At 47.9% G+C, this 26,891-nt stretch overlaps 3 protein-coding genes and 1 long non-coding RNA gene across 8 annotated transcripts in view; 1 reads left to right on the forward strand and 3 right to left on the reverse strand.

Annotated features, from left to right (window-relative positions):
* The window catches only part of CBX1 (chromobox 1), a 30,123-nt gene extending 29,028 nt beyond the window's left edge, over positions 1 to 1,095 (reverse strand). The window contains exon 1 of the mRNA XM_019415908.2: positions 935 to 1,095. The gene's annotated coding sequence lies outside the window, so the exon portion shown is untranslated. The remainder of the gene's footprint in view (positions 1 to 934) is intronic.
* A 421-nt stretch (positions 1,096 to 1,516) lies between these two features.
* SNX11 (sorting nexin 11) lies at positions 1,517 to 11,002 on the forward strand. 4 transcript variants are annotated; one of them, XM_019415900.2, is made up of 8 exons: positions 1,528 to 1,627; positions 3,909 to 3,968; positions 4,950 to 5,004; positions 5,443 to 5,529; positions 5,834 to 5,934; positions 7,806 to 7,901; positions 8,129 to 8,341; positions 9,455 to 11,002. In XM_019415900.2, the coding sequence occupies exons 3-8, from the start codon at positions 4,963 to 4,965 to the stop codon at positions 9,726 to 9,728; spliced, it is 813 nt and encodes a 270-aa protein (XP_019271445.1). In that variant the 5' UTR covers positions 1,528 to 1,627; positions 3,909 to 3,968; positions 4,950 to 4,962; the 3' UTR covers positions 9,729 to 11,002. The 4 variants fall into 4 exon arrangements, with proteins under 4 accessions (XP_019271444.1, XP_019271445.1, XP_019271443.1 ...); XM_053892327.1 differs by lacking the exon at positions 1,528 to 1,627 and adding an exon at positions 3,037 to 3,537; XM_019415899.2 differs by lacking the exon at positions 3,909 to 3,968 and having other exon boundaries at positions 1,517 to 1,627.
* Positions 8,956 to 12,101, reverse strand: LOC128774170 (uncharacterized). The gene is made up of 2 exons (XR_008418585.1): positions 11,845 to 12,101; positions 8,956 to 11,292 (listed from the first exon to the last, which is right to left on the reverse strand). It is a non-coding gene; the product is annotated as an uncharacterized LOC128774170 (long non-coding RNA).
* An 8,430-nt stretch (positions 12,102 to 20,531) lies between these two features.
* Positions 20,532 to 26,891, reverse strand: part of SKAP1 (src kinase associated phosphoprotein 1) — a 277,807-nt gene continuing 271,447 nt past the window's right edge. The window contains exons 12-13 of one of the 2 annotated variants that reach the window (XM_053892328.1): positions 23,508 to 23,616; positions 20,815 to 20,927 (exon numbers count right to left, since the gene is read on the reverse strand). In XM_053892328.1, coding sequence (XP_053748303.1) covers positions 23,515 to 23,616 — 102 coding nt within the window. In that variant the 3' untranslated portion in view covers positions 20,815 to 20,927; positions 23,508 to 23,514. Of the gene's footprint in view, positions 20,928 to 23,507; positions 23,617 to 26,891 lie in introns of both variants that reach the window. The other variant, XM_053892330.1, reaches the window with a different exon arrangement.

Below are 26,891 nucleotides of genomic sequence, written 5' to 3' on the forward strand. Positions count from 1 at the left end.
TCCTAGACCAAAATAACATAGCAAATCAGAGAAAATGGGGAGGAAATATGGGAATCCAGCTGTCTTCTATTATGCCAGACGTTAAAGAGATTTGCAAAATTGTAATGCAATGACACTCTACTAATTTTTGGGGGGAAGTGTAGTATATTTCATAAAACATATTAACATGTATTGGTTTATTATTATTTTAGGTGAATTAATACATGTTCTTAAATTTCTCAATTTTAATTTCTTTTTTTTTTTTTTTTAAATTTTTTTTTCAACGTTTTTTATTTATTTTTGGACAGAGAGAGACAGAGCATGAACAGGGGAGGGGCAGAGAGAGAGGGAGACACAGAATCGGAAACAGGCTCCAGGCTCCGAGCCATCAGCCCAGAGCCTGACGCGGGGCTCGAACTCACGGACCGCGAGATCGTGACCTGGCTGAAGTCGGACGCTTAACCGACTGCGCCACCCAGGCGCCCCTCTCAATTTTAATTTCTAATCCAGTGAATATCCCACATAAACAAACACTCTTAACCAATTCTGAAGAATGTTGGGGTGCCTGGCTGGTTCAGTCCTCAGGACATGGGACTCTTGGGGTCGTGAATTGGAACCCCACGTTGGGCGTACACTTTACTAAAAAAAAAAAAAAAAAGTAAAGGGATCCTGAGACTAAATGTTTGAGAAAAGCTTTTCTGAGGTTTGTGCATAACCTCCATTCTACAGATGAGGAGACTAAGACTTAAAAAGATTTAGGATCAGGTTAAGCCCCCACAGTCCAGTGTAGTGCTGGGTATTGCACCAAGGCCGTCTAAAGCCAGAGCTTGTATTTTGTGACCCTTTTTCCTTGACATTATTATCTTTGCAAAAATTACCTTTAAACAGGTTGTTAATAGACGTTTCAACAACATAAAAAAATCATGATATCCAACGTATTTTCTTTTTTACTAACCAGCTGCGCGATTCTTCTTTGGGCTTGTTTCCGCGAGTCAAACGGGTGTTTGCTGGGCCATCTCAGTTCGGTTTTCGCTCTGACAATCCCTGGTTTTACGAACGTGAGTTGGTCAGTGGGTTCGCCCGCCCTTGATAACTCCGCGGGGGAACTGCAACCCAGTGGGTTCAAATGGGGAAGCTCTCGGGACTTTGAGACATTCCAGGAATGTGGGCGTTTTCTTCCCCGACCCTCCCACACTCCAGATGGCCCTCGGCCCGACAGAAACGAAGGCGACAACCTCCTCACACCTCCCGGTCCGGGGACCCTCTTTCGGACCTTTAATGACGCCCCCTGGCCGCTGACTGGCTGGGCCTGACGACGACGAGCGGGACACGGCTCTGGACTGGCCGTCAGAGCCCACTCACCGCTCCTCACCCGCGTCCACTCTCCAGTGTCCCGAGTGAGTCTCAGGGGGCCGGGACTCTGGCCGGGGACTGGGCGGAGCGAGCGCGCCGCCTCCGGAGCGGGAATCTCCACTAAGAGCTCCGGCCTGCAGGGGCGGGGCGTCCTGGGCACCCGCGATTGGCGTGGCCGGGAGCCTTCTCCCGTCGTGCACCGGGGCACCGGCCACTTACCCGGAAGGAGAAGCCGAGGCTGGCTCTATGGTGCGGCGCTGGCGGTGTCGCTGTGGGGAGTGGGTGCTGCTCTCAGGTGAGGGGTCGTGGGCGGGACCGCGGGGACAGATCGCTGCTCTCCAGTGAGGCTTGAGGGTCCAGGCTGGCGCTTGGGGGTGGGGTTCTCGCTTGACGTTTTAGGGAAGAGGCTGTCTCACGTCCCGGGATGAAGGCGGGTGCTTGCTCCGGATCCAAGGAAGGAATCCCGGCTTTTCCATTTGTTTTCAAAGTAGAAAGCATCTTTGCTTTCCACTCCCCAAACTGAATCGCCAAAGGAGAAGAAGGGTCATGGGGCCCTTTTGCTCCTAGTTCATTAAGAATGGAGAGGGAGTGGTCAGAGTAAAAGAGTTTGGGGACAATTACCCAAACGGCTAGGGGTAGGAGTAGTGACAAGTATTTTACGGGGATGGAGGCGGTTCTTGCTAGAGTGTGGTCGCCTTTGTGATTTACCTTCCATGTGTAAGGAGTGGCAAATTACAAATGGACAGAAGGATGGAGTGGAGCTGCTTGGTTGGGAATACACAGAACTTGGTCAGAAAAGGGAGCATTCTCTACCACGTGTGGGTGTTTAGGCAGGAGAGCTTTTTGAGTTGCCATCTGGCACCAAGGGCTCAAGAACGAGTAAGAAGGGATAGGAGTCTTGGTGGCTCAATATACTTTTATCACCTGATGTAAAATAAATGTTTTTTCATTTATTTTGAGAGTGGGAGAGAGAGAGAATCTTAAGCGGGGTCCGCACTATCAGCGCAGAGCCTGACGCCTGGCTGGATCTCGGGAATTGTGAGAGCATGACCTGAACTGAAATCAGGAGTCAGATGCTTAACCTACTTGATTAAGGTGTTTTTAATTTGTTTTTAACCTCTTTTTGAAGTAGTTTAAATGGGGGTTAAAATGGTGGGAAAGCCTTGAATTACTACCTTGAATTGTTAGGACACTGGAGAGCTTTACAAGGAATCTGCTTTGTATAAAGCAAACAACTGGATTCTTCCCGGAGATATTGGTGCTGGTACAGATGGAGAAGGAAAAGGAAGCTTTGGATGTGACTGAAAGGACCCAGGAAATGCAGTTAGTGCGGAGTGGGATGCATACGTAGCTGTAGCTGAGAGGATCGCTGACTTACCCTTATTTAGATGACTTGGATCCATCTCCCAGATCACGAGCCAAAGTTAAAGAACTTCCTCCTTCCCCTTCACAGGCAGAACTGAGCATTTCCTTGTGAGGAGTGGCATCTATGCGGAGGAAGCTGATGGAGAATAGTAGTTACTAGAAATTATTATTTGGAGTCTGGGTTTTTGTATTTGTTCCAGTGTCTCGCGTGTTTAAGGGCAAGTTACAATCGAAACTTTGTTGGTGCCCTTTAAAGTTAGATTGAAGTATACAGCCTCTTGGGGGGTGCTAGGATTTTTTTTTTTTTAAGCGAGTTTATAGCTATTTGTTTCTAAGTGGTTTTAGCCCCAAAGGAAAGGAGAGGGACTTCCACTTGGAGGTGGTGGAGGGCCCTATACAAACTCTACTTGAGCCTCAGAACGATGACCATTTAATTACTAAATTATGGTCCTGAATTTGGCAAACCTTTCAAGGCACAGGGGATGTGTTGAGCCCCACTGAGTGTATAAATGACTATGATTTCCTTGTCCTCATCTTTCCCATCATTACTTTTGTGAAAAAGACACTTCAGAATATTGAACCCTCTGCTTCTGTGCTGATAGTTTACCAAATGGCTGAAAAGAGAAGAGAACATTTTATTATTTTTTTAAAAATCTGAGGTGGTTAACTGTTCACAGCTAGTCGGTCTGTTCTTTTCGGTCACAGGCATATGACTGCTTGTATCGGAGATGTTATACTTTGGGCGTTACGGAATTGGAATTTCCTTTCAGTTCAGGACCCCTTTGTGACGGTGATTTCATCAGATGGAAAAATCAGATTGTTGGCAAGAATACGAAGAGGGTATTACGGTCACAAAAACTCTGGTTTGCTCAACAGTGTAGCCCAATCCTGTCACATACCACGCAGTTTTGTCTCTGTGTGCGGTGGCTAGGGTGGAGAGATCTTCTGGTATTCTGGAAAGAATTGGGAAAGTTGTTGGCTCTGCTAATTTCGTGGTGTAAATGAGCTCCCCTTCTCTTGAAACGTTAGCCTTGTGTTAGCAAAACATAAAATACAAAGAAGCTCATTACACACTCTTCTAATGGTAAGGCAGAACTAATAAGAGAATGTGTTTCAAATTAATTGTAGGACTGTAAAAATGAGTGGGTGTGTGAATGGGCATGGGGGGTGGGGAGGAGAGGGAGAGCTTAGAGATAGTCTTGTTTTCCCAGGAGCCAGCCTGGATCATTTGTTGGCAGTACATATTGGCTGAAGTCAGTTTTCATTTCAAGGTAAATTGGAAAGGGAAATTAAACCTTATTGTTCTGCTCTTAAGAGAGGAGAAGGGGGTGGAGGCGGCAGCCAGGGTGGATGCTGTTGGAGTGGTTCTAGGAGTAACAAGATTAGTGCTGTATTTTAACAGAAGGTGACATCATGGGCCCCTTTGGACTCCAGTAACCCTGTGCTGTAGGCTTCATGGTCCCCTTGTCGGAGTGGGCGATGTCGCTGCACATGTAAACTGCCACACTGGGGGAAATCAGGGGCTTAGGCTTTAATGAATCTTTACAAAGGAGCGGAAAACATCCCGAGCCGACCTGTGTGCAGCTGTGGGGTGCTTGGGCAGAGGTACAAACCGGATAGCATGTCGAGAGAGGAAATGATTGGGAGCCATTGGCTTGGGTTCCGGAGAATAGATTAGATAAAGGAAGGTTGCCACTGGGCAGCCCACTCAGGTGCTCCCGGAGCTCTCCAGCTCTATGATTTACCTCTGGGTAGGCGACTGTAGGCTTAGCAAGACAAAGAGAGACTTTTAAAAGCCTTGGTGTTTGTGGGGCGTGGTTGCCTCTAAACCGCCAGGAGGGGGCAGTGTTAGGCTCGCTTGCTAGGGTGTGTAGTGTGTGCCGGTGAGACACTACTGTCACCTGCAATCCTCAAGCAGAGGTTTTACAGCTGAACTTGCCTGTTCTGGCTGCTGGAGGTGCACACTGCACAGACCCAAACCTGCTTTGGCTGGAGGTGGCCTAGTTAAGGGTTCTGGCAGTGGTCTGCACAGGGAGTCAAATCATCTGGGTTTTTAGCTTGGCACTGAGCTAACGGGGCGGAGGGGGGGGGATTTTTTTGCTTCCTCTTAAGTTTTACAAGAGAACGAAAAAAGTTGCTTGGGTTTTCCCAGGGGTTCAATTAAGAATTTTCAGGGTTTTGCCTTGGTGAAGAGTGATAAGAACAGAGGCATACTAACCGTGATTGTTGCCCTGTCTTCTGTCCCTTGTCAGATGTTTTCTTCCAATGGGCTTTTGCTGTAGGATGTTGGAAAACCAAGAGCAGGAGGTAAGCGTGTGGTCTCCAGGAAACAGGTGGGTAAAAGTTTGGTGGGATTTGGGAAAAGATGCAAATCATTGCTCCGTGGTATTGTACTGACAGTAATACCTCGGGGGTGCTGATGAGCTCAAAATAAAGGCAGGAGAAGGAAATCCATAGTAAAGCCATACAGGGAAATGAGACTCCATTTTGACCTTTTCCATTCGTTGGAATATGGTTGAATGTCACATTCACGAGGGCAAGGATTTTTGTCTCTTGTTCATGTTCTGCCCCCAGTGCCTTAGACCCGAGTCTGACACATAGTGGTGTGGTCAATAAATCCTTGTTGAATTGAATGAATAAATGAATGAAAGTTGGTGCTGATTGGAAAAATCTGGCCACCTGTGTTGTCAAAGTTGCCTTACTGTGTGGCTGAGCCGAAGCTGAAGGAGCCTTTCTTACCTCCAGGAGGTGATCACTGTGCGTGTTCAGGACCCCCGCGTGCAGAATGAGGGCTCCTGGAATTCTTATGTGGATTATAAGATATTTCTCCACGTAAGTGCATCACACTTTTGCATTGGGATCAACACTCTCTAGCACTGAGGGCTAGTGCTGAGGCAGAACCTTTTTGTGGGTACTTTGACAGTCTGGAGACAGAAGAAAAGGAGGGAGGAAGGGCATGAACTTGAGATAATGGGTGAGAGTTGCTTTCTGGCTGCCTGGTGGCACCTTGCTCTGGTCAGAGCCCTTGATCAGGCCTGATGGCTTGGATCCTCCGTCAGAGGGACCATGGGGAGTTCATGTAAACTTGGTCTTTTTCTACCTGTTTTTTTTCTTTTTCACGTACTTCCTCCTGTAGACCAACAGCAAGGCCTTTACCGCCAAGACGTCCTGTGTGCGTCGCCGCTACCGTGAGTTCGTGTGGCTGAGAAAGCAGCTACAGAGAAATGCTGGTTTAGTGTGAGTTTGCTTCTGCTTCTTTCTTGGATCTGAGACTGGTGCTTATGTGAGAACCAGAGTTTACAATAAAAAACAAACAAACCTGGCAACGTGTCAGGCACTTAGGAAATTGAGAAATGTGTTCTTAAATTATGTTTTCAAGTCAGTGGAAAAAGTAAAGGCAGAGTTCTTATTTCTAGTATTTTGACCTAACAAAGTCATACAAATATCAAAAATATTTTTCTTTTTTTATATGCATATTCATCCAGGGCTAAACAAGTGTACTGCTAGCATTTTATGTGTGCGTGTCACTGGTTATCAGAAACCTGTTAGCACCTGGACTTAATGTGACCAGTGGTGTTCCTGTCCATTTGACCTGTAAAAAATCTTAATTTTTTTTTCTTTTTTGTGCAGAGAAATTTTCTGAGAGACATAACAGACTGAGGGCCTTAGGGAAAGTAGTACTGTTCACTCCTCACTTACACCATCCCAAATAAGTCCTAAAACTGGAGACAGTTTAGAACAGAATGCTCTGGGGACAGGTGGCCTGTGGGTGCCCGAGCCGGTTAGTTAACATGTGGGACTGATGAAGCCGCTGTCATGGGTCAGGTCCTCGTTGCCAGTTGGGATTTCCTCTGACGGATCCTGCATCCTATTGCCTGGCCTGTTTTTTTTGTTTTTTGTTTTTAAGTCTATTTATTTTAGAGAGAGCAAGAGTGTACGCACGCACACGTGCGTATGAGTTGGGGACAGGGCAGAGGAGAGAGGGAGACACAGAATCCGAAGCAGGCTCCGGGCTCCGAGCTGTCAGCACAGAGCCGGATGTGGAACTCGAACTCACGAGCTGTGAGATCTTGACCTGAGCCGAAGTTGGATGCTTACCCTACTAAGCCACCCAGGGGCCCCTGGCCTGTTGTTTTTTTAAAAATATGTTCATAATAGAAGCTAGGGAGGTTTAAAGAATTTGTGGATGGCTTGCTACAACTCAACTACTTTTAGAAAATTCTAAGCATGTGACCTGCTTGGGTTGGAGGAGGTAGGTCTTAATTTACATGCAGGGACCCAGCAGGCTCCACATCTCCGTGTCCAGGTTTCTTCTTCTTCTTATTTATTTATTTATTTATTTATTTATTTATCTATCTATCTATCTATCTATTTAATTTATTTTTAAAAATTTATTATTTTTGAGAGAGAGAGAGCGAGAGAAGGGCAGAGACAGAAGGGGGACAAGGATCTGAAGCAGGCTTTTGTGTTGATAGCAGAGAGTCTGATGCGGGCCTCGAACTCACGAACCATGAGATCATGACCTGAGCCGAAGTTGGACACTTAACTGACTGAGCCACCCTGGTACCCCAAGTCTTTTCCTTTTTAAAATAAGAGCTGACAGGGGCGCCTGGATGGCTCAGTTGGTTAGGTGGCTCTTGGTTTTGGCTTAGGTCATGATCTCTTGGTTCTTGGGTTCGAGCCCTGTGTCGGGCTCCATGCTTCCAGTGCAGAGCCTGCTTGGGATTCTCTCTCTGCCCCTCTCTCAAAATAAATAATGCACTTAAAAAACAAACAAACAAAAAAACCCTAAAAGCTGATGGTGGGAGTGGGTTTTGTAAACAATGTAGTATAGCAGCAATGAAGTTTTGAAGTCATAGATGTGATTCAAATACCAACTCTGCTGGTTACTAGCTGTGTGACATCGGGAAATTTACTTAACTTCTCTGATGGTGCCTGACACATGGATGTCCCGCAGTCGGTATTAGCCTTGCCCCCCTCCCCACCTTATTAAAAGCTATGTGTATTGATTTGTGCCTCTTTTTAGGGGGTTTCCTCGCTCAGGGGGTGGAATGACTGTCTTTAATGTCACACTCATCTTGGGTGTTCAACATTATGTGACCCCACAGCCCTGTACCTGAACTTCCTGGGAAGTCAACCTTCTTTGGCAGCTCCGATGAGTTCATTGAGAAGCGCCGGCAAGGTCTGCAGCACTTCCTGGAAAAGTGAGTGGGCGTGGTGGGCTAGCACCTGCCTCGTGCGGGTGGGCGGGGAGGGGGAGGGGGCCAGGCAGGATGGTCCCTTTGAACAGACAGGCACATTTATGGTAGATGCCTTTCTCGCACCCCCATACCTTCAGTGCTCCCTCAAGCCGGAAGCTCTTCAGCAAGTGGGGCTGGGGAGGGCAGCTGCTCAGGGTGATGCTGTGTTGTACGTCCTGTGTTTTCCCCAGGGTCCTGCAGAGTGTGGTCCTCCTGTCAGACAGCCAGTTACACCTCTTCCTGCAAAGCCAGCTCTCGGTGCCCGAGATCGAAGCCTGTGTCCAGGGCCGAAGCCCCATGACGGTTTCTGACGCCATTCTTCACTATGCTATGTCAAACTGTGGCTGGGTCCAGGAGGAGAGGCGGGGTTCTTCTCACCTGGCTAAAGGAGACCAGCCTAAGAGGTACTGGAGCTCTCATTTCTGAGGCACCGAGGGCTAGGACTACTGTAGCCCGGGCCAGTGAGGTGTCCGTTGGATAGAGAAGGTCCTGTCACGGCATTGGCAGCCTTTCAGAAGAGGCCTCCTTCCCCTTGTGCATGGTTTTCTCATCTTGTGCGCTAGGGTCTGAGCATCTGGGCTACCTCGTCCCTGGGTAGCAGGCTCTCCTATTGAAACTTGGGGAAAAGAAGAGAAGGCTTTCTCATTCTGTTCTTTATTTCTCTCCCCGCCATTTTATGTAATTAATTTTTTAAATGGTTATTTTATTTTTGAGAGCGAGCATGAGCAGGGGAGGGGCAGAGAGAGAGGGAGGACAGAGGATCCGAAGTGGGCTCTGAGCCGACAGCAGCGAGCCTGATGTGGGGCTCGAACTCCTGAGCTGCGAGATCATGACCTGAGTTGAATTTAGACACTCAACTGACTGAGTCACCCAGGCACCCCCCCCCCCCCACTCCCGCCCTGTTCAAGTAACAATTTTGGGGCACCTGGCTGGCTCAGTCAGTGGAGCGCGTGACTCTCGATCTTGAGTTTGTGAGATCAAGCCTCACATTGGGTTTAGAGATTACTTAAAAATAAAATCTTATAAAAAAAAGTAACTTTATTGAGTTATAATTTACATATTTTAAACGTCATCCTTTTAATGTTACAGTTAATGTAGTTTTTAATTTGTTCACAAAGTTGTGCAACCGTCAGTCACCATAGTCCATTTTAGAACCCCAATTTTTATCATCCCCAAAGAAACCTTGGACCCATTAGCAGGGACTCCCCATTTTCCCAAACTCCTAACCCCTGATGAGCGCTAGTTTACTTTCTGCATCTGTGGATTTGTCTGTTCTGAACATCTCACACAAGCAGAGTCATACGAGGTGTGGTCTTTTGTGCTTGGCTTCTTCGACTCCGCGTTTTCAAGGTGCATCCGTATTGTAGGGGGTTTCAGTGTTTAATTCCTTTTTATGGCCAAATAATACTCCATTTGTATGGCCAGCCCACCGTTTGTTTGTTTGTTCACTTGTGCTTATCTATTGATTTTTGTTTCTCTGCTCATGCCCTTCTTTTTCCTGTCCCGTCCTTTCCCAGTTGCTGCTTTCTTCCACGATCGGGCAGGAGGAGCTCTCCCTCACCACCTCCCAGGGAAGAAAAGGACCATTTCGAGGTGTGGGCTCCCGTTGTTGACTCTGAAGCTCCTTCCTTGGAAAGCCCCCCTCTGCCACCCTCCCCCTCGCCATCATGCTGTGATTTTACAAGACCCGATGAGGGGACATCTGCTCCTCAGCCAGTGAGGAGGGCCATGGCAGGGGACCATGCTGTGCCTTTGGACCCTGGGCAGTTAGAAACGGTTGTGGAGAAATGAGCTCTGGTCTGAGCCCTGGGTTCTGCTCCAAGGCGGCAAGGGGACTTGCTGGGGTGGGATCGGGCACAGGGTAGGTGTGGGCAGTTGGGCCACTTAGTGTCTTACGGTTGCCTCTGCTCAGGTTGGTTGCACAGAGGCGGGTCGCAATAGCTCCTCAGGCTTCCTCCGCAGGATTAAACACTGTACAGTTGTAAGGTAGGCGTAAGGCCCGCGGGCTGTTGGTTTTGCACGGAAACACTGGGTGGGGGGTGGTATATTTACTCCCCTGGGAGCTGAGTTTCTTTAGATGTTCGTTAATGGACCCGAGAGCATTGCCTCAGGTGACTGGTTTTGGGGACCTGCAAGTGGCAGATTTTAAGCTGTCCTATTGAATACTGACCCAACAGAAACACTTGCGTAGTTGTATTCCCGGGGGCTGTGTTTTTGCTGCGGCCCTTGGAGCACTTTGTTTCTGGGAGGCTGGCCTCTTGCCTGCCTCCTTTGGTGGACCAGGGGGTGAATGTCGATTCTCCCACCCCCTCGCTTGCCTTCCTTCACTAATCCCACGGAACGGAACAGTGCTGTGACTCCTCTGTCGCCGGGGTTTCCCGCATATCTTGAGACCTCTGTCTCACCGCGTGGGGCCTGAGATTCATGAAATAGCTCATGGCCATCTGCGGAAGAGAAGCGGTCGGTCACAGCCCGAGGAAAGGCAACGGCTCGGGGTTTTGTTTTAGAAAAGGCTGTCCTGGGTCCTGCGCTGTCGCTCTCTTTTCCGGTTACAAAGCAGAGATGTGACTGTGTTTTCTGCACGGTTAGCGTGGGCTCCTTTCTTTTTTGAATCCTTCTCTTCTCCCTGAGTAATAGCCTCCTGCCCCCGGGGCTTCAGCTACCACAGTGTCCCTCTGCTGTGTTGCTGTGTTGCAGGGAGGCCGTATGTTCAGTCCAATGGGGCGCAAGGGCTTTGTCTGTGCCTGGAGAGAGGGCTCTGGGGATGGAGGTGAGGAACGACACGCCTTCACACAATGAGGCATTCTGCCCTCCTGCTGCCATAATTCCTCTCCGTGGAGAGCCGAGCGGGTAGGAGCCGAGTGCCGCTGGCGGTGTGCATTGCGTGGCGCTTAGGTGTGGGTGTGGGTGTGGGTGTGCGGTTCTCCTCTCGCCCACCCCCCCCTCCTCTGGCCACCGAGCCCTGTCTGCGGGCTCCTTTAACACCAGCCTGTGCTGTGGGACTGTCATGGCATTTAGTTCAGAGTTGAGGGGCTTTGGCCTGAAATAAAATTCCAAGTATTTAAGACGGTTGTTGCCATTCGTGTCTAACAAGCTGTAGCAGAGGAGGAGGGAGGGAGGTCTGGCAGTAGTTGCTTTCATAAATCATGAATTTATCAGCGTGGAAATAACGGTTCAGAGCCGGGGGCCGCAGCTCTCCGGCACTGTGTGTGCCGCGCTAGTCCACCGCTGAAGGAAGGGTCGTCTTCTGGAGAGCCAGGATCCGGCTTTTCTCGCACTTGTGGGCATGAACCTTGTTAGGGATAATTTACCTGCTGCCGCTTCCGTCCTCACAGCCTGTCTGAGGTGCCAGGTGCTGAAAGAGAAATAAAGTTTGTCAACAGGCAGATGCAGAGCCCTGGCTGGGACCCATCCCTCTTTCCTGCCCGCCTCCCCTGGGTCTCTCCTTTATATGATGCAGCGGAGCAAGGCGAGGCTAGAAAACCTACAGAGGCAAATCCAAAATGTCAAAAGAAGTTCATTTAAAAGGGGAAAAAAACTCCATACGCAACCCTCACAAAAACTCGACAGATGCTAAGCTAATGGCATCCGCTCTGCCGATTGGTGGGGATGACTCATGAATATTAATGAGTCCAATGCTCCAAATGGTGCAGCTGTGAACCCAGCTGTGCCTGAAGCTCTCTGATCTCGAAACTTCCAGACAGGAGCCGGAGGTGGTCTGTGTCAATTCCCTACTCAGCCAAAAAACAGCAAGCTGGGTTGGCCTTCTTCTGTTCGCTCCTTTTCTTCCTGGAGTTGGTGCTCAGCAGCTAGTTCTGCCAGCAGGGTAGGCTGCTGGGACAGCAGGAGCCGTTCAAAGACACGGATGCGATTTTTCTGACTCCCGGCTTTTTTAATGATCCATTACCAGCAGTGCGTACAACAGCAGCTCAGTTAATCCAAGGCCAGGCGCCATCCCAGCACCGTCTTGTGCACAGTTGAGTGTATGCCATGGGAGATGTCCTAAGAAGGGAGGGGAAGAGATTTTCTGATGCGGGCCTGGAGTTGCCAGGAAAACAGCAAAACCAGTTTCCTCTCCATCCAGGCAGTGCCATTGGCCTGTCACGTTTTACTCGGTCCCTGCGTGTGCTAAGGGCCGGCTACCAGGGCTGGCGAGCTCCGTAGGGAAGACGGGCGGGGGGGGGGGGGGGGGGAGCCCCTGGGGAGAGGGGCTGGCCCAGCTGTACTCAGCTCAGCTTTTGTGGAACTCAAGTATTTTGCGTTTGAACTTAGATTTGAGCTGGGCTCTGTGCCTGATGTAGTCACCTTTTTTTCTGACTGCTGCTTCTGTGGCCCAAGTCTGGTCTCTCCTGTTACCCGGGATAAGTGTGCTCATGCTCATGGCTTTCATCTTGTTTGGTGGATGGAAGGGTGTGTGGGGGGGGGGGGGGGGGGGGAGGTAGGTTTTCTTGTATGAAAATAAGTCTCCTTTGCATCCTCTGGCTTGACCTCAGTGTCCAGTGAGGAAGGCAGGGCAAGTACTATACTCATTTTCTAGCTAAGGAAACTAAACTGTGGTTTTATGGGGTGGCTGTCTGGCTCAGTCAGAAGAGCATGTGACTCTTGTCCTCCGGGTCATGAGTTCAAGCCTCACGTTGGGCATAGAGCCTACTTTAAAAAGAGCAATTTTTTTTTAAAGCATGTTTTTTATTATTTAGTTAGTTACTTAGTTAAAATTTATTTATTTTAAAAGTAAACTCTACCCCTGACATGGGGCTCAAATTCACAACCGTAAAATTGAGAGTCACGTGCTCTACCGATTGAGCCAGCCAGCCCCCCCTAAAAAACATGTTTAGGTGGTGGGAGAGCATATTCATGTGAGAGTTACTTTCCAAGCTCTGAAAGACCGGGTGTTTGTTTGTCCCTCCCTCTCCCCCCCCATTTATTTTTAAACTAAAATAAACCCACTGCTACTCAAGGTAAAAAAAAAAAAAATGTCTAAGTCCACTTGCACAGCTTTTTGGAGTTGTCTCAGAAGTCAGAGCCCCTCTGCAGTCCTCAGCTTTCTGACTGTGGAGGCCTTAGATCCACACCACCAAGTCCTAGACACCTCTCTCGTAGCTTAGTTTGGGAGGTGATCGTGACTCTGACAGTCTGATCGGACATTAAGTTAACTGCATGCTTGTGAATTTGTTTATATTCGCAACACCTTAGGGGTGGGGAGGACAGTGAGCCAGGAGGATGTGAAATGGGGTCGAAGGGAGAAATGGAAATAGACCAGTGCCTGGCCTGCCTCACGGAGGCCGCAGGAGCGTTCAGTCAGGGACCGGGGTGGCATCTGCAGATTTCTGTGTGAGCAGCCAGCTGAGACGCAGCTGAAGCCAAGCAGATAACCAGCGCTGCGCGGGACGGTGACTTCCTCCGTCACGCCTGGGCACTGATCCCAAGCAACCTTCCTGGGCAGCCCTCTGCCAGCAGGACTCAGCTCTGTAGAGGGCATGTCACCTGGCTCAAAGTAACCTGTCCTTGAATTGTGGATGAGTGTCCCCCCCCCCTTTCCTATTCTCCTCACCCCACTCTACCTTCTTTCCTGAGGGTGTGCCCACCCCATTTTGGGATCCCCCACTCACCTCTTCTCATTTATGCCCTGCCCTAGCTCTCTTCTGTGCGCAACGCTGAGGAACCACTACAAAGACCATGTATGCATTTGGCTTACCAACAGGGCAGTAGGGGCCACTGCTAGCATGTTATTAGAGAAATAACTTCTTGGGAAAAACCAGTTCCACTTTAGAAATGGCTAGATTTGGAGTGGTAGCTGGAACCTCACATCTCAACATCTAATAAACGGACAGTTTATGCTCCAAAGGATAACAAGAGCCACACTTTTTAGAAGACAGAATGCTCCTGATTCAATGAGCAAAGTGAATAATTTTACTCCCTTCCATTCAGGGGAGACCTGGTCCACTTCCACCAGCAAAGGAAGAGAAAAGGGAGCATTTACACAGCAGTAAAAGGGGCAGGAGTAGTAAGTAGAGAGACATGGGAAAGCCAGAGTGTGAGAATTAAGAGACTACCTGAAAGTCTTTTAAGGTTTTTTTTTTTTCTCCCCCAGAAGTGCAGGAACATGAGACGCTTCTGTAATCTTTGGATTATGGGAAACCCCCTGCCGAAATTTCTTAATCTATGGCTCTTGCATCCCTCCTTCCGTCAAGCACCTTTTCCTTCAGACCATCCGTTTCCAAGGGGCCAGCTAGTTTAGATCCTTCCGTAAGTGCTCTAGCCCTGTGTATGGACTTCCCCTGGTGGCTAAGCTGGTAGGGGAGGCCAGCCCCACCGGCAGCCTGACCCAAGTCCCTTGAGCAGAAGGCCCCGAATAGTGAGAGCCCAGGGCAGTTTGTTGGAGGCAATGCAGGTTGCCTGCTATAAGCTACGAGACTTAGATATATTCTACCAATTAGGGCACATCTGTTCAAAGTGCTGAAAGGCGGGCACTGTCTCTTTAAGAGCCATCCCACTCCTCTCCTTGAGTGATGAGGGCTGGGAGCACAAGGGAGTTGAATGCTGATTAAACAGTCCTACTGCCCAGCTCTGTTAGAAAATTACTGTAATTATGATCCAGTCCCAGCAGAGGGATGAGTTCCAATCCTGCTAATAACCCTTCCAGGTGCCTTGGATTCGGAGCCCAGGGGAGGCAGCATTGACAGGGCTCTGGCTGGCACCAGGGCCAGCGATGGCCTTGCTGTCTGGCCCGTGCGGGCAAAAACAACAAAGGCAGTAGACCCCTCATCCTGTCTTGGCCTCCGGAGAGAGCAGTAGGTTTTGGTTGTGTTTTATTTATTTATTTATTTTTAGTTCTTGACAGAGCTCCTAGGAGTTATTTTGCACGAGAAAACTTCCCTTAAAAACTAACGTGAAAGACCAGGAAGGGTAATTGCAGCTGGGAGATGACAGGTGCCCTGACACTTGCCACTTCTGCCTGAGGACCGCCCAGGCCTACCCAGTACAAAGCACAGGAAACCAGCACCCCCTATGGGCTGCACCTGCCCTCGTGCTGTGTTTCAGTGAACTTGGTTTCTTGCTCTGAGGTCGTACACGGCATCTCGCTCAGTCCTGATCAAGAGTTCTGATCAGGGCTCCCCTTGTAGATTTCTGCCACAGGAAAGGGAAACAAGGATCACAACCGCAGAGCTCAAGATGTGAGACACTGGCACGCAGCTCTCTGAATTAGCAATTACAGGCCCATTCATTTGCAAACATTTTTGCAGTCAAATGCTCTCCCCCTGAGCTATACCCCCATTTTTGCAAACATTTTTGTAGTGGAATCTGCAGCAGTGCAGGCAAGCAGATCTCCATGGAGCATCGGGGTTGGCCTGCTAGTTCTTAGACCCTGAGGAATTCATGGCATTTTTACCCTAGGTCTTCCCAACCTAGCAGTAAGCTTCTATCACTATAATCCAGTGGCTAAAGCACACACTTCTAGAAGGCAGGACAGTTTCTCTGTGCTTGGCCCTACGCACACCAATGTCCCAAGACCATGGTTTTCAACCACGGGGTATTTTGTTCCCAGGGAACATTTGGCGCTGTCTGGAGACCGTTTTGGGTGTCAGACCGGGGAAGAGGGGGTGAGTGGGGAGGAGTACTACCAGCGTCTAGTAGGTGGAGGAAAGGGATGCTGCTGAACATCCTACAGCGTCCCCAACAACATGAAATCACCTGCCCCCAAGTGTCAATAGTGCCAGGTTAGGAATCCCCCACTAACAGAAGAAGTAGTAAAGCTCCAAGTTCTGCCCCGCCCCCGCACTGCCCTAGCGATGTCGAAGAAATGATCTAAAATCTCCAGATGGCAGGTGCTTTCCCAGAGGTGGGGTATGTCAGTGACAGGCCCGGCGGGGGTGCCGACCCATGGGAGGCATCCAGTACGGGCGGGCGGGTGGTGTGCTTGTGCCGCCTGGGGGGAGGGGGGGTGGGAGATTCAAGGCAGAGTAAGGCCGGAGTGTCTGACCGCAGGTAAGAGGGAAGTGTCTGTAGCATGTTTTCTGTTCTCTGATCTGATGAGGGGATAAAAGAGGGCCAGCTGCTCACCATCAGGTTAAGAGCGTCTACAGTAGAGCCAGATGCCCTCTTTGAGGACCAGCACTAGAAGCCTCTTGGAACTCGCTCCCATCACAGGAGGCAAGGGAGCAGCGCACTGTTGCCCAGGGCTACAGACGTGCTTCCCTCCGTGGCGCCTTGCCAGGTGGAGGGGTGGCTGGCCGCGATGGGGCCCCGTGACGGAACTGAACACACACAGCGGCCAACAGCCGGCCAGCCCCACGAGCAGCCTGATGCCAGAGATAGCGGGCCTCTCGGAACAGCCTAGGCATCAGGAAAAGAAGCCTAGTTGGCAGAGTTTGTCTAGGAACTGGGCTGGCAGGGGAGGACTTCATTAGAAGGAATTTCCCGAGTGTCGTATCCGGAGAGCCAGATAATCTGTCTACCGTCCACTCACTCCCCAAGTGACTGGATGCCCCATTTTGCCTGATTTTTAGGGGGACCTCTCATCCTGGTTTATACCTGTGGTCTTGGCCACAATGATCAATTATCAATAACTCCCCCTTTTGTCTCAAAACAATCTCTGGGAAATAAGTTATATGGTCACCTTGTTAATTCTAGTTCAGTTTCCTCTAATACGATAGTTTTTTTTGGGGGGGGGGAGGCATTACATTTATAAAAGATTTTTGTACGAAGTGGGCTACATCTGAAAATGTATTGCTAATTGAATCCTATAGAGTTGCAAAAGAACGATCGATTCACACTAATAACAACAAAAACCTCCCACCAAAACAACCTGTTTTCTGAACAGTTTTTGATAGGGAAATAGGGAGAACACTTCAAATCCCTTGAAGAAGAAAAATCTCTTTTGAGTTGCTAAATTTCAAACTCCTTAACCAATCTCTAAATTCTAAAGGGAAATGAAATGGCTGGGCGGGAGGGAAGGGGAAGGAGCAAGGGACTATGGTAATCCACAAACTAGAAAATGAGTCTGAGTCACTGGGCTGTGTCGCAGGGATAATCCTCTGTGTAGACGGCTGCTTTTTCTAAATCAGCTCCACAGATTTTGCTGGTGCTCCAGGAATTAGCAAATCAATGCCATGTAAGATTTATCCTTCCAGAGCCACTCCTGGTGGGGAGACCTGTGGGGAGGGCTTCTCTTTGGCCAAAGATTAAAGCACCTCTGAACTTGTCATCTGAGAGTTTTGTTCTTATATGAAAACAAAACAAAACAAAACATACTTTGGTTTCTTTCTTTCTTTTTTTTTCTTTCTTCTCTTCAACTCCATCTTTCTCAGACTGGTTTTTAAAGGCAGGAATGTACCCTCACCCCTTCCCCCCTGCACATGCGTGATCTTGCTCTTTGCACGGAACCACTGCTTCATTGTGATGCAAGTGACTGGCACGAAACGTAGAATTTGAAAATGTGTCGCTGGAGGTGTCTAACTGCAGCCCAGCTCGGGTGATTCAACAAGCAGAGCAGCAGACTGAGAATTTCCGGGGTTGTTCATTGTATTTGCTCTTTCCCGGGCAGATTCTGTGTGATTTTTGTCCAAGTCAACACCTTTCAGATCCTCAGCTTTGCCACTTGCAGAGACTGATGGCAAATGAGGCGGTGCAACTGAGCAAGCTAAAAAAAGAAGTGAACGCTAACTTGAAATCTAGGCAGTTCCTCACAGGCTATGTTGAGATCAAGTATCTGTCTCCAATGGGAGGGGGCGTGTCTCGTCAGGTCCAACTTTTGCCCTTGCTGTCACTTTAAAAGGAATCAGACTGTCTGAATTTAGGAAATGAGCAGCAAGAGGAATTCCCTTCTCTTTCCCATTTTGTATTCGCCAGAGGAACAGGTGCAGTGGGTTTTGAGTTAAATACAGATTTTCTAAGAGAGACAACCATATGAGAAAATTTAACATTGAGCTGGTGCAAAACAGTGTCTGTGCTATTTTGCTATATGGATGACAGAGAAAACACACTAGGAGAAAGTACTTTTAGTGAAATGTAGCTGAAAGGCTGCTTTCAGAGCATTTAGGATTCTCAGATATCAGCTTGGACAATGCGGGCCAAATGGTAGCAGCCCCGGGTCAGATTATCCAGTGGATGTCACTAAGTTAGTTGTTCTCGGATGTTAGGCATTCTCGGTAAGTTATTACTTATTTACCTGTAAAAGGCAGATATACATTTGCTTCTTAAATTCAGGATCTTGGGGCGCCTGGGTGGCTCGGGTCATGATCTCACAGTTCATGGTTCAAGCCCTGCATTGGGCTCTATGCTGACAGCTCAGAGCCTGGAGCCTTCTTCAGATTCTGTGTCTCCCTCTCTCTCTGCCCCTCCCCTGCTCATGCTCTGTCTCTCTCTGTCTCAAAAATAAATAAAAACATTAAAATTTTTTTTTTTTTAAATTAAGGATCTTTCTGTTCTTCTTTTCCTTCCTTTACATAAAATCAGGAAAGGGAAAAAGCCTCCCTCTCCTATTTCCCGGGCCAGAGCAATCAGTGGCCATCAAGAAGCCATCCTACATATAATGTGGTTAGATATGCGGTCTAATGCCCCAGTTATCCAGATAGTAAGGTGGGGCTTTGGTTAGCGGAGTCAGAGAAGTGGTAATCTGATTAGCCAGTTGCTTTCTGAGGCTGTTGGTTAAAATAGTGGCTGTCAAATTGAGTGGGAGCAGTTTTGGTAGGTGTGGCTTAGCTTCAGACAGACTGTAGGAATCTACTGCTTCCAAAAAGTCTCCTTTAGAACTTTCTCCTAAAAGAGAATGTCCTTCAGGCTGTAGATAGTCTTATCAACCCATCTGACTTCCTCTGTCTTTTCCTGTAACCATGTCAGAGATCGCCAGATGGCTATGGACCAAATTCTTGATTAGTCCATTTGTTCATATCTTTGAGGGCCAATCTAATTTCTCTTTCTGCTGAGTTTTACAGCTAGAAGGATCAGAGTCTGAGAGTTTTGTTCTTGCAGTTGACAGGGGTGCCAAAGACCTGCACAGTATGGCATGTGGTTATTTCCTCCGGCCTCCAGGCATAGAAGAAACTATTGCACTAAGGGGGATTTTGTTTTAAATGCTGGAAGCCAATGACCATGATACTGAGAGGTTGCTGAACTGTGCAGAGAGTGAAGTTACCTTGACCTTTCTCCTTTTTCATCCCTCTTCTGACCCTGCCCCAGAAACCTGCTCTTCCTCTTCTGGTTTTCCCTTTTCTGGTGTCTCATTCACACAGCAGTGGCACAATGGTGCTCTCTCCTCTTAGCCACCAGCCTTCTAGCGTTGGGTCCCTGGGGGTTCTTTAAGGGAGGGAACACTCTGGGGGCATAGAGGGGTTTCTATTTGCTTCCTCCGGTGAACACTTCAGAACAATGCCCATTGTGCTTACCTGTAGGTTGGGATTGGTGCAAAGCTTCCTGAAACGGGAGGCAATTGGTTGTTTTTGGTTCATCTGCTCATCTGCTGCCACCTAGTGGTTCAGTCTCCTTTAGCGCCCTGTGTAAAGCAGAGGGCACGTTATCAACAGTTCTGTATTGCCTTTTATCTCCCTCTTTTTTGTTTTTTCTGGCAGACCCCATTGTCCCCTTTTCTTACCTCTTTATCTTCTCATACACAAAAAGCTTCTTCTTCTTTTTTTTTTTTTTTAACTCCCGGGTCAGGCAATCTGGAAATGAATGGCTGTCATAAAATGTTCTGAGAAACTTGGGATGCATTGACAGCTCTCCAGTTTCCCTCTCTTGGTGATGTGAAATGGGTGTCTTACTGCAGGGCTAGAATACGGTTGTGGCAGAGGTGAGGAGGGCTATTGCCATTCCAGGACTGCTCTGAATAGGCAGTTTCAGAGGTAAAATTTCTAGAGCTGCTCAGTTGTACATTTTCCAAAATTTCTTGCACAGTGAGTCTGGGCATAAATGATAGCTAAGCCTTATTGAGCAGTTACTACATGCCAGGCGTTGTTCCAAGTATGTTACACGTGTTGCCTCTTTAATTTTCCTAATGACCCATTGAAACAGAGTCCCCACTAGATTCTAAGGTGGAGAATTTAAGGCATAAAATGTCAAGTAACTTGCTTGAGAGAACATATGTAGTAAATGGGGAACTGGGGTTTATTCTCATGTTCTCAACCACCTTGCTTTGCTGCCTCTTCAAGACACAGATAACCTGAGCGCTAGGTACGGACAACAGGGACAAGAACTGGGCTGTACACACATAAGACCTCCTCAAAGCACTTCCTTGCCCCTTATCTGGGGCTTGAGGTGCAAGACGCACTGTGGTTGCTCACCGGGGTCCGAAAAGGAACTCTCCAACGTGCTGACTCCAAGGACTTGCTTCTAGCCCTGTCTCATTTCAGAGTCAGCACGTAAGGAAAAATAACCAAGTATGCAGCCAGAAGAAGTGTGAGAAGCCAACCAGAGAGCAGGCAGGCCTGGGTTCCAGAGAGGATTCTGCCCAGCAAGATACCTGCAAGTCTCCTTCTCTGCCTGAGTTTTTGTTTTCTCTCAGGCTATCCTTTTTGTCCTTTGTTTGGAGGTGGCAAGAATGCCTGGAACCAGCAGTTTGGATACCACTGCAAAAAGAAATCTGACACTGTCACACACTGCAAGGAACCAAATATGAAGTTTATTTATGCTTTTCAAATCAGCTGAAGCAACTAGCAACGTCCTCCTCCAAAGGTTTCCTTTTCTCTCACCTTCTCTGTGACACGCCTGTGGAGAGGGCAGGTGTGGATGTGGGGACACGTTTAGAGGTGGGGTGAAAACAAAATAAAGGTGGGAGAAAGTACAAGGCAAGGTTAGCAACAGATCTGCTGACTCCGCCTCTTCCCACTCATCTTGCTGGCGGTTTGCAGTGACCGCAAGGTGTCAGAGGCTTGGGTCCATACAGTCAAGAGAAGAGTCCATGGTGTTGGCGGGGTGGCTGGGGAGGGGGCGCGGATAGGAACTCCTGATGAGCAGTCTCTTCAAAAAGGCAGGGCAGAGACAAGGATGTGTGTCCTAAAGGAGGAAAAATATAGAAATTTGCTTTTATGATGCAAAATGAAGAGGGTATAAAAGGGCACAGAGTAAAAAGTGTCTCCCTCCTACCCACAGTCATGCACTTTCTCTGTCTTTGGAGGCAACCAGTGTTATTGTCTCTGTCCTTCCAGAGATATCTTCTACACATAGAGGCAATTGGAGACTCCCCCTGCCCCCCCTTTAAAAAAAATTTTTTTAATGTTTATTTATTTTTGACAGAGACACAGACAGAGCATGAGCGGGGGAAGGGCAGAGAGAGAGGGAGACAGAATCTGAAGCAGGCTCCAGGCTCTGAGCTGGCAGCACAGAGCCCGATATGCGGGGCTCAAACCCACAAGCCGCAAGATCGTGACCTGAGCTGAAGCCAGATGCTCAACCAACTGAGCCACCCAGGTGCCCCTTCCCCTGCCCTCTTTTAAAAAAGTAATCTCATGGGGCGCCTGGGTGGCGCAGTCGGTTAAGCGTCCGACTTCAGCCAGGTCACGATCTCGCGGTCCGTGAGTTCGAGCCCCGTGTCAGGCTCTGGGCTGATGGCTCGGAGCCTGGAGCCTGTTTCCGATTCTGTGTCTCCCTCTCTCTCTGCCCCTCCCCCGTTCATGCTCTGTCTCTCTCTGTCCCAAAAATAAATAAAAAAACGTTGAAAAAAAAAAAAGTAATCTCTAGGGGCGTCCAGGTGGCTCAGTCGGTTAAGCATCTGACTTTGGCTTAGGTCACGATCTCCCAGTTTGTGGGTTTGAGCCCTCCGTCTGGCTCTGTGCTGACAGCTCAGAGCCTGGAGCCTGCTTCTGATTCTGTGTCTCCCTCTCTGTCTTCCCCTTCCCCGCTCACGCTCTGTCTCTCTGTCTCTCTCAAAAAAATCAGTAACATTAAAAACAATTAAAAATAAATAAAAAGTATTCTCCACACCCAACGTGGGGCTCAAACTCATGACCCTGAGATCAAGAGTCGCGTGCTGTACCTACTGAGCCAGCCAGATGCCCCTGGAGACTCCCTTTTTATACAAATGGAACAAATTAGTCTACCCTACTTTGCTGCTTTTTTTTTTTTTTTAAACCCCCTTACCAACATTAGTGTAGACAGCTTCCATTTCTTTTTTACTGTTGCATAGTATTTAATTCTATGAATGTGCTAGAGTTACTTGGCTAGGTCTCTCCCAGACATTTAGGGCATTTCTGGTGGTTTGCTATTACAGACCGTGTGTGTGTGTGTGTGTGTGTGTGTGTGTGTATTTTAAGATTTTATTTTTAAGTAATCTCTACACCTGATGTGAGGCTTGAACTCACAACCCCGAGATCAAGAGTCACATGCTGAACCGACTGGGCCAGCCAGGTGCCTCATGTGTATATCCTTTTGTGCGTGTGCAAATGTAGCTATAGGATTAACTTCTAGATGTAGAATTGTTGAGTCAGAGAGAATGAGGAGATAAATGACACTGTCATTAAATGACAAAGCAAAGTAGAGTGAATCTGTTTAGATTTGACAGCGAAAGCCCAACTCTTCTGCATTCATGGCCAGGAAATGAAGTCCTCAACAGGAAAGTCATACAGTGAAACCTTGAGTGACAGGCCTGAGCTGGTGCTTTACAGTTGTACAAGGGCATCGCAGAGTAAGATCTATACTTATGTATCTCCCTAAATGAATCCATGCAGCCGCTGCTGCACACTAGAGTGGCCCTGGTCTGGAAGGTTCCAAGGACAGTCTGTGTGTCACTGTCACACAAGCTCCCATTTTAGGCCGGAAGATGGAGCTCGCGACACCATGCTAGGGTGGGTACTCTCCAGGGCCATCTTAAGTCTAAACAAAAGCCACGAGGTTCCAAAGCAACTCCTACTGCTACCCCACCCAAAGCAAGCACTCACTCCACTGTTTTAAATATGATGTGGTTCTTGCTCATAAAACACAAGCCATGTTCTTTATTACCTAAAAGTTAATTTGATTATGTTTCATGGGAATCCTCATACTGGAGTCCTAGTCTTGGCCAGTCATATTGTAATACGTGGGCATTTGGGGGAAATGGTGCTCTGGATTTGGGAACAGGGGGTAAAGAAACCCAGACCCAGTCTTGTGGCAGAAATTCCTAGTTGTTCCCCAATATGCATTCTCCCCTTTTAATTTATTAACAAATCCTCTCCCCACTTCACTTTTAAGCTGGACACAGGTTCTACCTAGAATAAGTCTTATCTGTCCAACTTCTGGCCAATGGAATGCAAGCAGGGGTATGTGCGGCATCTGTGAAATGTCCTTAAAACAAGCGGTTGTGCCCTTCTTTCATTTTATCTTTCCTGCTGGGCAGGGTACAGACATGATAGCTGGAGCTGCGGCATTCGTCTTGGGCCGTGAGGTAAGCTTTAGAATGCTGGCCACACACAAGAGGAGCAAAAAAAGAAGATATCTGGGACCTGAAACCTTGGATCATTAACCTCCAGATTTTTGCAGAAGAGAAAAATGAAATTTCTATGTCAATGAAATCATGAAGAAAAGCCACTTCACTGGCAATTCTTATTCTTCCCAGAGAAATGACGGCATGGCCAACAGACTCCTTGGCAATAGTTCTGATACCTGGGCTTCATCTTTCTTCCATCTCAAAGGCAGTGGTGAGATACTCCTTTGGAACAATCCCAATGAGGCTGTTCAGTTCTCCTACCCACCAGCCATACATGTTATACTCCTGAAACAGGAAAAGAGGATGGTTTCAGCTGGAATTTGGTCACGTTTCTGTTCATCTTTTATAGCGACTGCATGGGACACAATGTTGGGTGATTTCTTTGTCGACACTATCAGTCTGACTTGTACTGGCACCATGGACCCTTCTTGGGTCCATGATGGGATTATTATCCCATCAGGGATTATCCTCTGATGGGATTATTAAATTAAAAAAATCATCTAGAGAAAGAAAGCAAACCCTTCATTTTGTTATCTTCCTGTTAACAATGTAAACCTCGTATAGGAAATGCCATTGCATCGTAAAGAGCATGTCTTTTACGAAGCAGAGTGGATTGGCTTCTTCTGAGAAAGTCGGGCACGTCCAAAATGCCAGAGCACTAAAGATATTCAGGGAATCAGGTCACAGTTCAAGTCAATAATATTTACCACGCATCTTCCATGTACAAAGTGCTGTTTGAGTTCCCATGAGGTATGTAATGATGGATCAGAGCGTTGCTTGCTCCCCAGGAGTTTATAGCATATAGAGTAATGGGCTTTGGAGTCAGACAGACTGGGATCTAATCCCCACTTGGTCATTTTGTAGCCATGTGACCTTATGTTCTCCTAGCTTACGCTTCCTTTTCTGTAAGAGCAGGGATAATATCTCTCCCCTCTTGTTGTGGGAGTATAATCGTCTGATACATAGTAGGTGCTCTAAACATTAGATTCTTCTCCAGGAAGAGGTGGGAGGTTGATAGTACCTCAGTAATGACAGGCAGGACATAAGGGCTCCAGAGAGGGGCAAGTAAGAGAGGGAATGAAAGGGTTTAAGAGAAGGGTCAGTCACAGGGCTGGGAGTGGAGCATCTTGAATACAGAAGAGCTTTTCCAAAAGCACAGTGGGTGTTAAACATTATGGGAGTACTTCTGAAAGCACCAGAAAATATTTTCTTTCTTTTGATGGAAGTAAAATTTAGGAATCTATAGGCAATATTTTGTATTCTGGTTCAGCTGGCTTTGGGGTACCATGAAGCTACCTGTCTGCTTTTTGCACCCTTGGCTATTGAATTCTAGGAAAAGAAACGAAAAGAAAGAAAGAACCAGGTTGGTGACACAATAAAATTCCAGGATAACTGGGCATCTTTCTGTTTCTTTTTTGATAGAGTATCTCCCCACCTCCACCTCTGCCTCCCCCCTCCTTTTCAGCAGATGACCTTTTTTCCACCTTCAAAAAGGAAAGAGAACCTGTCAGATGTGTCAACTTTCAGCCACCAAAGAGGAACTAACCTGTACTGACAACCATCCCTCTTTACCATTGAAGTGGAGGACGTATCCCTCCTCTGGTTTAAAGACTCTCTCCCCACGTGTGCTTGGGTTTAAGACTATCCCTCGCTACGTGCCGTTGTAACTCTTCCACTTCCTTTATTTCTCAGAGATGAGATTCTGTGGAGTCTGACCTCGGCCTCTATTGTAAATGGCTCCTTCCATCAGCACAAAATGTGTTCAAGTTTCTTTTGTCGTTGAAAACACTTATTTTTTAATATTTTTAAAAGCTGAGTTTTCTTTATCTTTTTTTTTTTTAAACATTTATTTATTTTTGAGACAGAGAGAGACAGAGCATGGACGGGGGAGGGTCAGAGAGAGAGAGGGAGACACAGAATCGGAAGCAGGCTCCAGGCTCTGAGCCATCAGCCCAGAGCCCGACGCGGGGCTCGAACTCACGGACCGTGAGATCGTGACCTGAGCCGAAGTCGGCCGCTCAACCGACTGAGCCACCCAGGCGCCCCGTTTTCTTTATCTTTTTAAAAAATATTCATTTATTTATTTTTGAGAGAGAGAAAGAGAGAGTGAGAGCGAGAGAGGCAGAAGGAGGGGCGGAGAGAGAGGGAGACAGAGAATTCCAAGCAAGCTCCACGCTGTCAGCACAGACAGCGTGGGGCCCGAACTCACAAACCATGAGATCATGACCCAAGCCGAAATCAAGAGTCAGAGGCCCAATCGACTGAGCCACCCAGGCCCCCCTGAAAACACTTATTAAATAGTTCCCACCACATGTCCATTTCCCATTTTTTTTTTTTTTTAACGTTTATTTATTTTTGAGACAGAGAGAGACAGAGCATGAACGGGGGAGGGTCAGAGAGAGAGGGAGACACAGAATCTGAAACAGGCTCCAGGCTCCGAGCTGTCAGCACAGAACCCGACGCGGGGCTCGAACTCACGGACCGCGAGATCATGACCTGAGCCGACGTCGGATGCTTAACCGACTGAGCCACCCAGGCGCCCCTTTTCTTTTTTTTTTAAACATTTATTTATTTTTGAGATAGAGACGCAGAGTGTGAGCAGGGGAGGGGGAAGAAATAGAGTGGGGGAAACACAGAATCCGAAGCAGGCTCCAGGTTCTGAGTTGTCAGCACAGAGCCCCACACGGGGCTCAAACCCACAGACTGCGAGATCATGACCTGAGCCGAAGTCGGACGCCTAAACGACTGAGCCACCCAGGTGCCCCATCAACTTCCCATTTCTACTAGCCTATGCCAACTGCTAATTCACAGTCAAACTTACTGAAAGGGTTTACTTCCCTTTCTACCCCAAGTTCTTGCTTTCTATTCCATCTCCAAGCCACTCTTCTCAGGCTTCTGCTTCTATCACTCCACTTACACATTTTGTCCGTGGTCGCCTACAACCTCCTTAATTGCTCAGACTGGATGGTACTTCTCAGTCCTTAACTTACTTGATCTTTCAGCAGTCCTGGCACCATGGACCCTTCTTGAGGCATTTTCTTCTCTTAGTTTCTATGATAATTACACTCTCCTGGCTTCCCTCTTACCTCTGGTTGCTTCTTCTCGTTCTCCTTTGCAAGCTCATCTTTCTCTACCCCTCCTTTTCATATGGTTGTTTCCAGCGTTCTGTCCTGGCCCTCTCCTGACTTAACTGCACTTTCCCTGAGCAACCTTATAGATGTCCATGCTTTAGCTGCCACGTAAATGACTCACAACAATAGCTCCAGCCCAGATCTAAGTGTTGGATCCTAATACCCAACTGCATATCTATTAAGCTGCTCAAACTCAACATATCCTAAATGTAACCTCTCATCCTGCTTCTGTCTCCATTCCCACCCCCAAACTATCTTTACTTCCTGTGTCCTCTATCTCAGTGAGTGGTAGCACCATGCACTCAGTTAATTAAGCCAGAAAACCAAGAGTCATTTCCAATTTCACCTCCCTCTTCCAGTCAGCCCTTGAGTTCTGCAGATTCTTTTCAAAGCGTTACTGGAATCCATGCACTTCTCTCCATTCCCGTT

The sequence above is a fragment of the Panthera pardus genome, unplaced genomic scaffold, assembly GCF_024362965.1.
Source record: "Panthera pardus isolate Hobbes unplaced genomic scaffold, ASM2436296v1 HiC_scaffold_3, whole genome shotgun sequence".
Lineage (NCBI taxonomy): Eukaryota > Metazoa > Chordata > Mammalia > Carnivora > Felidae > Panthera > Panthera pardus.